General features: G+C 37.7%; 1 protein-coding gene across 2 annotated transcripts in view; it reads left to right on the top strand.

Annotated features, from left to right (window-relative positions):
• Ppwd1 (peptidylprolyl isomerase domain and WD repeat containing 1) overlaps positions 1-9,644 on the top strand; it is a 35,616-nt gene extending 25,972 nt beyond the window's left edge. For both annotated transcript variants that reach the window (XM_008856127.3, XM_008856134.2), the window contains 4 exons: positions 3,937-4,118; positions 6,501-6,582; positions 7,591-7,773; positions 9,377-9,644. In XM_008856127.3, coding sequence (XP_008854349.2) covers positions 3,937-4,118; positions 6,501-6,582; positions 7,591-7,773; positions 9,377-9,520 — 591 coding nt within the window. In that variant the 3' untranslated portion in view covers positions 9,521-9,644. The remainder of the gene's footprint in view (positions 1-3,936; positions 4,119-6,500; positions 6,583-7,590; positions 7,774-9,376) is intronic.
• The last annotated feature ends 1,554 nt before the right edge of the window (positions 9,645-11,198 follow it).

Here is an 11,198-nt window from a genome sequence, read left to right as displayed (position 1 = left end):
TTCCTTCAGCCTATTTATGTCATGGAAGATTTTTCTTTCCCCTTCAACTATAATAGACATTTTGGTTGGGTATAGTAATCTGGGTTGGCATCTGTCATTTAAAACTGGTCCCGGCTCTTCTGGCTTTCATAGTTTGCACTGAAAAGTCAGCTGTAGTCCTTATGGGTTTTCCTTTATATGTGACTTGTTGTTTCTCTTTTGCAGCTTTCAGTATTGTCTCTTTGTTCTGTATACTTAGTGTTTTTACTGTGATGTGCCGTGGAGAGTTTCTTTTCTGGTCCTGTCTGTTTGGTATTCTGTATGCTTCTTGTATTTGTATGGGCATGTCTTTCTTTAATTTTTGGAAATTTTCTTCTATGATTCTGTTGAAGATGTGATCCATGCCATTATCTTGGGATTCTTCTCCTTCCTGTATGCCTATGATTCATAAGTTTGGGGTTTTTTATGGTGTCACACAATTCCTGCCTATTCCATTCTTGTGCTTTCTTAAATTTTTCATAATCTTTGCTTGAGGGGTCTGGTTCGTCCACTTTATCTTCTAGTCTTGATATTCTGTTTTCCATTTCATTCTTCCTATTGGTGAGGCTTTCTCCTGTTCTTTTTATTGGCTTACTGGGTGTTTCACTTCATTCTTTATTTCAGCCTGAGTAATCTTCAATATTTCTAGTTCTTTTCTGAATTCATTCAGAAGTTTATCCCTATCTTCCTTCAGTTCTTTGATTTGTGTGTTCTTTAAATTCACTGAATTCTTTTATCATGTTTATAATTGTTCTTTTGAGTTGCATGTCCTGCATTATCTCTATGGGGTTCTCATTGTTCTCCTCTAGAGAACTATTGGTGGGGTTATGGGATAATTTATTTTGGTTTTTCATGTTATTTTTTCTCTGTGATTTAGACATGTGGATTTCTTTGTAGTTTCTGATTCTTGTGTGAGGCTCAAGTCTTCAAGTTTAGGTCTGCTTCTTTTTGTAAGCTTTATGTGCCTTTGTGGTTTACTTTTTGGGCATGAAAATCTGGTTCTCTAAGCTTCCCGTTCTCTCTTTTGGTTTTATATTGCAGTGGCCAGATTGCTTTTGTTGTCTAGAGTTCCCACAGAGTCCCAAGTCAAATGAGGATCAGATGTTCTCAGGCTTTTTCCTAAGGTCTGAATCCCTCCAGGAAAGATTTTGGCCTCAGGAATCTGGGGGTTGGACTGGCCCCAGAAAGATGCTGGTCTCAGGCAGCTTGTGGTGGTGACAGTCAGAGATACAAAGGGAGATGGGGGCAGGAAGAGGCCCCAAGGGCTCCTGGGGACTGCACTGAGGAACTGGGTTGGTCTGGATGCAAAGAATCAGGAAGCTAAAAGGTCAGCCCTGGCATCCAGGAAAGAGGCTGGTGGGTAGGGTAGCCCAGGGAAGCAGAGAGAGGTGAGGGTGGGACCAGACCCAGAGGGTTCCTAGGGGCCTCAAGAACGAACTGCTTCTGTCTGGATGCAAGGGATCAGGAAGTAGTGGTGGTCCCCTCCAAGAGGTCAGCTCCGGGGTCCAGGAAAGAGGCTGGCGGGCCCTGCAGCCCAGGGAAGCAGAGGGATGTGAGGGCGGAACCAGGCCCAGAGGGCTCCTGGGGACCCGAGAAGGAACTGGGTTGGTCTGAATGCAAAGGATCAGGAAGCAGTGGTGGTTCCCTGGTGTCGGGGGTGCCCAGACAAGGAATGAATGGGACAGGACCCAGGCTAGGAGAGATGGCTGGAGGAGATGGGAGGGTGAATGAGGCTGGGGGATTCACGGGGCGGAGGGCACGATGGACTTATTCTGGAGAGAGGATGTGAGAGAGGCCATCAGGTTGTGCAGGCCCAGGGAAGCAGAGGGAGGTCGATAAATTCTTTAATAAGGGAATTTTGCTTATAACTTTCAAAGTCATTGCTAAAAATTTATTAATATATGTCAAATGAAAAGTTTATCTTGTTTTTAAGCCTATAATTTAGCTATAATGAAGTAAAAATTCTTTTTTTTTTTTTTTTTTTTGGTCTTTTTGAGACAGGGTCTCCCTGTAGCCCCAGCTGGCTTGGAACTCAACAGGCTCTCCTTGAACTCACAGAGATCCGCCTGTCTCTGCCTCGGGAGTGCTGGGATTCAAGGCTTACACCACCACACACCTACCCCTTGACCCGCCCCTTCCAGACTGGGAGAGGAGGTTTTGGGAAGGTTGGCAATGGGGGTTTGGTCCTCGAGTGGCTTCCCTTTCACAGGGGAAGAGGTTGCAGGGTCCTTCGACACCTTTTTTTTCCTATCCCCTCCGTCCACCCCTCTTTCTCAGAATTCTTGACAGATACTAAAAACACAGCATTAATTTTTATCCATTTCATTAAAAAAGTTTTCATTCACAAGTATAATTAAAGTATACATATCATTTTTAAGGTCTGAGAAAAAAATAGAACTAAAAATTAAGCTTTCTATAGGCAACAATGTTAGGAATTTTCTTTCAATGTTATTAGATATATGTGCTCTTAAGTGCAAAACTAAGATAGTTTATACATATATATGAATTTTATATACCTTGTTTAAATCCAACATGAAACAAAAGTATATTATAAATCCATATATGAGCTAAATCAAGATTTGAAAAAACATTTTTATAAATCTCCAGAACAACACTTAAGGAAATGTTAGAGTCAGGAATGGTGGTACATGCCTTTAATCCCAGCACTTGGGAGGCAGAGCCAGGCACATCTCCATGTGGTCAAGGCCAGCCTGGTCTACATAGAAAGTTCTAGGCCAGCTGAGTATAGAAAGACCCTGTCTCAAAAAAAAATTATGGTGAAAAACTTCTAGCATGGTTATTTATTAAGAATTTATCTCACAAAATGACACAATGACACTAGGAAGAAAAGGAACTTGTATGCTAGCTTTATAAACTTCCTGAACTTAGTTGACATAGGCAGAGTGGGCTTAGCGTACAGGATTTGTACTTCCTCAGAGTAAATAAAGAAAATACCTTGAAAAGCCCATAGTTTTCCTGTCTGAAAGTTATTTCTCCATTCTCCATATACCCTGAGAATCCTGAGACTTCTATAACATCACTCAAAATTGTATGCTTTCTCCCAGGCTTCAGGATTTAGATAGATCAGGTGGGACTTTGGTGGGCAAAGAGGCAAGATACATTCCTGATCCATCATTGGATCCTCATCCCTACCTAGCACTGGGTTCTGTTTATATTAGTAAAAAGAATGTTAAAATGTATATGGTACCCTCTAAGTGTTTACAACTGTTCTTTAAGGACTTTATATACGTCCATATAGTCTTCACAACTGCCTTAATTAGGCAGTAGATACTATTATCACCACTTATGCATGAGGAAATGTTAAAATACTTAATTCATTTCCCCAACGTCACATAATTAGTAAATGGTGGAAATGGAATTCAAACCCAAGCAATGTACTAGTGAAAAAGGTTGCAGGAAAGGACTAAATAGCTGAAGTAAATAATTAACACAAAAGTTACCTTGTTTGGAATTATTCATATTCACTGTAATTACTTTATTTTCATATTGGACAAATATAAAAGGAATGCCTTACCTGTCTTATGATGGAAAATTATTCTGAAGGTTTTATTCTAAAATATATCTAATTTTTCTTAAACAGATTTTCTTATTTATATTTTTTTACTGGATGAAAATTTTAATTTAGGGGCTGGAGAGATGGCTCAGCAGCTAAGAGCACTGGTTGCTCTTGCAGAGGACCCAGGTTTGGTTCCCAAGCACCCACATGGCAGCTTACAACTGTCCATAACTCTAGCTCCAACACCCTCTTCTGACCTCTGTAGGCATTGCACAATACAAGTGTACTTACATACATATAGGCAATACACTCATACACATAAAATAAAAATAATAAATGAAATATTTAAAGTAAATAAATAATTTTTATTTCTTTACTCATGTTTTATTTTCCTTCTTGAGTTTACCAAACGAGAACCTGAAGATACAAAAAGTGCAGATTCAGACCGAGATGTTTTTAATGAGAAGCCTTCTAAAGAAGAAGTCATGGCTGCTACTCAAGCTGAAGGGCCTAAACGAGTCTCAGATAGCGCTATTATCCACACAAGCATGGGAGACATTCACATCAAACTTTTTCCTGTTGAGTATGTATCATTTTTGTTGCCTTACATAGATACCAAGGTAAATGTGTATATGTGTATATTTGAAATTGTTACTTAAAATTGTTTGACTTACAGAATTCTAAACAATTTAAGTATTTGGATAACACATCTATTCCTAAGCTTTCTGATACCTATGTTCTACTAGACAAAGAATCAATTTTAATACATATATTCACAGGCTTATTATTGGGAGAAAATATGCTGGCTATTAAAGTGCTAAATGTGAAGCTGCAGAGGTAGCTCAGTGGCAGAATACTTTCCTAACATGCACAAGGTCCTGAGTTCAGTTTCCAGCACCATACAAACAAGACAAAAACTGTAAAGATATACAAATGTATACCATTATGACCAGTAATTGCACACCCAAATTCTAGGTTTATGGCTTGTTGTAAATGGCTTTCCTCCCAAAGCAAATCATTAAGGGAAGGGTATTTATTTTTCTTCCTGACATTTGTTAGACACCTACTACTTTAAAAGTGAATTCTAATGGAAAACAAGGATTTTAATTTTCTTTAGAATTGAAAAGTATTCTGGGCAGTTTAAAAGTTTGTAAAATAGAATTAGAATACCAAATATAATGAAGTATTTCTGCCAAACCTTGATTGAAAAGGTAATGTCATTTTAAGCATTTTTCACTTAAAAGTACTTACTTTGGGGCCTGGAGAGACAACTGAGTAGTTAAAAGCACTGGTTGCTCTTGCAAAGGACCTGGGTTTGGTTCCCAGCATTCACATGGCAGCTAACCACTATCTGTAACTCCAGTTCATTGAGGTCTGGCATCTTTTTCTGGCCTCTGTGGGCACTGCATGCACACAGTGCACTTACATACAAGCAGAACAAAAACTCAGAAATAGAAATGAAATCTATTTTGAAGTACTTATTTTGAATATAACAACTTGGTACTAAGTAGACAACTAGGTGGTTCTAGATTCTTGAAGAATCTCTCAACTGCTTGATATGCCAATATTTTTGAACCTGTTTCATGCGTACTTGAGGTACGGTTCTCTTGATTTTTGCCTTCTATTTTCAGCTCAACTTAAGGTTGAGGTTGACAACTTGACACACCTGGGAAGAAGAAACCTCAATTAGGGGATTTCCTCTATCAGACTGACATCACCACATGTCTATGAGGCATTTTCTTGAGAGTTCAGTGTTGTAGGAGGGCCCAGCCCACTGTGAGTGATGCCACCATGGGCAGATGGTACTGGGTTGTATAAAAAAGCAGGTGAATCCGGGCATGGTCACGCGCGCCTGTAGTCCCAGCACTCGGGAGGCAGAGGCAGGTGGATCTCTGTGAGTTCAGTGCCAGCCTGGTCTACATAGTGCGTTCCAGGACAGCTGGGGCTACAGGGAGACCCTGCTTCAAAAAGAGAAAAAAAAAGCAGGCTGAGCAGGCGAGAGGAGCAAGGCAGTAAGCAGTGCTCTGCCTGACTTCCCTCAAAGATGAACTGTAACTTGGAAGTGTTAAGTTTCTCCCCAAGTTGTTTTTGCTCTAGGTATATACTCACAGCAATAGAAAGTAACCAGGACAGAACTATTTTGTGATAATGTATACCATATGAAATAATTTCATGAAATATTAAGACTGAGAAAATTTTATACTCTTAGTGATTGTCACTTGGTTGAATTTAGAAGATACCATTTCAATGAATGAGTCCAGCAGGATTCACTGAACCATAACATTGGCTGATGTCAGTTGCCTTTCTCAAATGATCTCCACCTTGTTTTGTAAAATATTTTATTATTTTTATTTTATGTATGAGTACATTGCCTCCTTGTAACCACTTAAGCACTGAATCATTTCTCCAGTCCCTCATACCATTGGTTTTAATAAGAAAATTACCTTTTCCAGAAATCTAGCCCTGTGTGTATCTTTTTTAAATATATATTATTTTTATGGATATGAGTAAATTGTCTGCATGCATACAAGTGCACCTATGTCGTCCATTGCCCATAGAGGTCAGAAGAGGGCTTCAGATCCCCTGTAACTGGCCATCTCTCCAGCCCCTAGATTTTTCAGTTAAGTGGAATATATATTTTTATTTTATCTAATTTTGTCTTTTTTTTTTTTTTTTTTTTTTTTTTGAGACAATGTCTCCCTGTAGCTGAAGCAGGCCTGGAGCTCACAGAGATCTGCCTGCCTCTGCCTCCTAAGTGCTGGGATTAAAGACTTGCATCACCACATCCAGCTGAGTCTGTGTGCGTGCCTGCATACGTGCGTGCGTATCTTAAGGTTCTCTTTAGGTTTTTAAACTGCTAAATGACCTTGAAACACAAATATCATCAAACTCAAATATTAATTAATCATGTAAAGATACAAAATGAGAAAATACTACTTACCTGCCCTTTCAACTTTCTTACTAGGTGTCCTAAGACAGTTGAAAACTTCTGTGTTCACAGCAGAAATGGTTATTATAATGGGCATACATTTCACCGCATCATTAAGGTAATTTTCACAAATTTGACATGATTTAAAGAACAGTATGTTATTATATACCAAGAGGTTTAAGTCTCATGAATCCTTCTTTCACATATATCATTTCACTATAGAGGAAGACAAAAATAGACTGTGGAAGCCAAAAAAAAGAGTAGATAGTCATGAATGTTTAGAATCAAAGAAAAGGCATGTCTACCTTTTTAGAAACTTCACCAGCAACTAAAAAATGGGTAAGATAATGCGTAAAGGGTTTTATTTATTTTATAAATACAGTAATCTAGTAGCCAAGTAGAGTCTAGATCTAGAGAACAGAAGAGCCATAGTGCCATATAACCTTTGAGAACCACTGTTAGACCTAAGGAATAGTGTAAGCTCAGTCCTGGAGTTACTGGTCATTGGCAAGTCAGAAATAGAAGGAAAAATGAGATACTAAAGTTTTGAAGGAATTGGTGCAATGATCCACCAGGAAGTACAGAGGAGGGGAGGGAAGATGAAGGCAATCATATAAGATATTGTATAGATCCTAAAGCTTACAGATTTAACTAGGTTTCTGTAGACTGTTAGGAAAGACTATGCATGATGAGAAGACCTTAGTGTTTTTGTTTTGGTCATTGAATATAGGCAGTGGTTCAACAATGGAAATCTAGCATCCAAACTTAACTTACTATCAATTTAATCTAATGCTAATACTTTATAATTTAAGGAAGTTGGAATATTTCACTGAATACAAAGCATTTTTGACAAAGAAATACAAAACTGTAACATATATATATGATGAACTACTTATAAAAAAGGACAAAGTAGCTGGGCATGGTGGTGTAGCTGGGCATGGTGGTGCACGCCTTTAATCCCAGCACTTGGGAGGCAGAGACAGACAGATCTTTGTGAGTTCAAGGCCAGCCTGGTCTACATAGTGAGTTCCAGGACAGCTGGTGCTACAGGGAGACCCTGTCTCAAAAAAAGACCGAAAAAAAAAAAAAAGGACAAAATATTACTTTTAATGCTTTTTGTTAACAGGGCTTCATGATTCAGACAGGAGATCCAACAGGTACTGGTATGGGAGGAGAAAGCATATGGGGAGGAGAGTTTGAAGATGAATTTCATTCAACATTACGACATGACAGACCATACACACTCAGCATGGCCAATGCTGGATCAAATACTAATGGATCACAGTTTTTCATAACAGTTGTACCAACGGTGAGTATAATACATTGTCTAGGTTATGGTCTAAGAATGTGAATTTAGTAAGAGCTGCATTATTCTTTGTTCTCAGTATTGCTTCTATCAAGATAGAAAAATGAAAACAGGGGGAGGGCTGGAGAGATGGCTCAGTGGTTAAGAGCTCTGACTGCTCTTGCAGAGGACCTTGGTTCACTTCCCAGTTATGGCAGCTAACAACCATCCTTAACTCCAGTTCCAGGGCCCTCTTCTGACCTCCACAGGCACTGTACGACACTTGATGTGCTTACGTATGTACAGGCAATACACTCATTCACATAAAATAAAAATAATAAAGAAAATATTCAAAGAAAATAAATGAAAACCAGTAAGAGATGAAAATTTAAACCATGTAGCAAATAAGTATTTTTTTATTATTTTTATGTGTATGCATTTATTGCCTGCATGCATGTAAGTGCACCTGTAATACCTGGGGAGTACAGAAGAGGCTGTTGGATCCCCTGGAAGTGGAATTATGGACAGTTGTTAGCTGCCACTGAGCCATCTCTCCAGCTCTAGAAAATGAGTTGAGACTTCATAAAACAATATTTTCATGTAGGAAGTCCAATGAACTGTATCTAAGATACTTGAGTTTCAGCTGGGCATGGTAGCGCATACCTTTAATCCTTGGGAGGAAGAGGCAGGTGGATCTCTGAGATCAAGGCCCTGATCTACATAGCAAGTTCCAGGCCAGCTGTGGCTACAGGGAGACCCTGTCTCAAAAAAAAAAAAAAAAAAAAAAAAAAAAAGATACTTGGGTTTCAAGTACCAACTCTGCCACTGCTGATTGTGCAGGCTAAAGCAAGAGAGTTGGAATAATTTCCTTTAACCTGTCATTTATGTATTTATTTATTTAATTTTATGACGTTAAAGGTATTTGAATTCCCAATTTTAAGACAGTTTTTCACAATTTTGTATTTCTCATGCCAGAATATGTTTATATATAATATGCACATAATGGTTTTTTTTAGGCAAGAACTCTACCACTGAGCTATACCCCGAGCCCAATGTAGAGTTGATTAAATACAATGTAAAGCCATCTAGCTCTATTTCTATTCAGTTCCACAAAGTTAGACAAAATACACACACTTTAACAAAATTGAGCATCATACAGTGGGGGAAGAATATTCAGCTATCTGCCAGGCTCACAAACGCATATAATATTCAGTGTTTTCAGTGACACTTTTCTCAGCTTTTAAACTTTATACAACTTGTATTGTTTCCTCATCTAGTGATTTGACCAACATAGACTGAAAATATTCAAAAAGAAAAATTGTGTCCTCTTTTTTGTCAGTAATTCCTAAGCAACACTGTTTAACAACTGTAAAGCATTTGCCCTGTGCTAGGTATTATAGGTACTATGCCATTTTATACAAGGGACTTTAGCTTCTGCAAATTTAGTCTGGTAGGAGGACTAATTCTCCACAGATACAGAGGGATAACTTAATACTTCTATTTTTTTTCCATGTAAACTAGGAATAACATCTAAAAGATGAGTACTTTTTCTTTTAATTTTTCACTCAAAGGACATGATTTAATAAATTGGGGTTTACCAAGATTTTTCTTTTGCTCTCCAATACAGCCTTGGCTTGATAATAAACATACCGTGTTTGGACGAGTGACTAAAGGAATGGAGGTTGTGCAGAGGATCTCCAATGTTAAAGTCAACCCCAAAACAGATAAGCCTTATGAGGATGTCAGCATTATAAATATCACTGTTAAGTAAAATGTAATTATACAACACTATTTTACATTTGGAAGCTTATTACTTACTGAATATGAAAATCATGTCTTAAAAATACAAAACTGTATTTTTATATTTCTAATTAAAGACCATCTTTTAAAACTGACTTTGATTTTTCTTGGAATATTTCCAATCCTAAAAGGTGAGAAACTGAAATGCACTAAATTTGAGCAAATAACACTCCTTATAGGTAAGTTCTCCTAAGACTCAATTTATTATTAGTGACTGGTACACACTTCTTCCTTTACAAAAACATGCCCCTGTATGTTTGGAGGATAGATCCCTCTAAAAAAATTCCAGGACCTGATATTAAATATCACTGTTAAGAAGCAATAGTAGATAAAATTTCAGTAGCCTCTTTGATTCAAAAATGTTATATTCCTTATTATAAAATGTCCTCGAAAGAAGTCAGAACAAATAACTATTTGAATCCTTGTTTTTTTTTAATGCAGGTTCATTTCTTATTTTCATTAGCTTTTTCAAGTGTAGCTGAATAATCTATCTTCTGTCAAGTTACATCTTACTTCAGTCTTAAATATACCTTCAAGAAGTATACTGGCATAAAAATGCTGTATCTAATAGAAATTGGAACAGTAAACTGGGTGTGGTTGCACATGTCTGTAATCTTAGCATATGAGAGTAGAGGCAAGATAATCAGGAGTTCAAGACCTGACTGGATAACATAATACCCTGTCTGAAAAAATAAATTACAACAGTGAAACATGAGTTCAGCTTTTACTGCTTTTATCCTTTACTTCGTTTATTATAACTCACTACTGATAATAGCTGGTTCTAGTTTCCAGACATCCTCTTTCAAAACCTTACAAGAAGAACATACTTAACAGAGCTGGTTCAGGAATTCACATTCCTACAATAAAGAGTAGCATTATTTCATTTTGTACTGAAATCTCTTACACGATAGAAAATATGTTAAATTTTGCTTTAAAAATGAACAGTGTGCTCTCTTTTTTAAAAAGAACTTAAACTTGATCCTTTAAAGACTTTGTTACATATACTTTTTTTAAAAAGATTTTAATTATGGGGGGAGAGGGGGGTATGTGCACTGTGTGCAGGTGCCTGTAAAGGCCAGCGGTTCGGGATACCTCTGGAGCTGTAGTTAAAAGTAGTTGTGAGCTCCCCTGTGTGGGTGTTGAGAACTGAACTTGAGTCTTCTGGAAGAACTATATGCACTCTTAACCATCTCTCCAGCCCCTTTATTTATTATTTTTATTTTACGTGTATGAATGTATTGCCTTCATGTATGTGAGTGCACCCGTGCCATGCAATGCCGTGGAGGTCAGAAGAGGGCTTTGGATTCCCCTGGAACTGGAGTTAAGGACAGTTTGTAGCCGCCATGTGGGTGCTGGGAATCGAACCCGGATCCTCTGCAAGAGCAGTCAGTGCTCTTAACCGCTGAGCCATCTCTCCAGCCCCTTACCTTTTTTTCTTAATTGGAGGTGTTACATTGCTAACCCAACTTTAACCATTCCTAAAGCCTAAATATAAAATTTTGGTAATACTGCCATCAAGTGGTAATGATGATTCATTTTTACAACATTTAAGTAGTATGCTTTGAGTGAAGAATAATAATCAACTAATAAACTTTGATTTCATATAAAAATTAACTTTTGGGGGAGATTTAAAAAGTTATCTTACAATG

This window comes from Nannospalax galili, unplaced genomic scaffold, assembly GCF_000622305.1.
Source record: "Nannospalax galili isolate Female #2095 unplaced genomic scaffold, S.galili_v1.0 scaffold751, whole genome shotgun sequence".
Classification (NCBI taxonomy): Eukaryota; Metazoa; Chordata; class Mammalia; order Rodentia; family Spalacidae; genus Nannospalax; species Nannospalax galili.
Note: the sequence above shows the minus strand (reverse complement) of the source record. Positions and strands in the feature narration are given on the sequence as shown.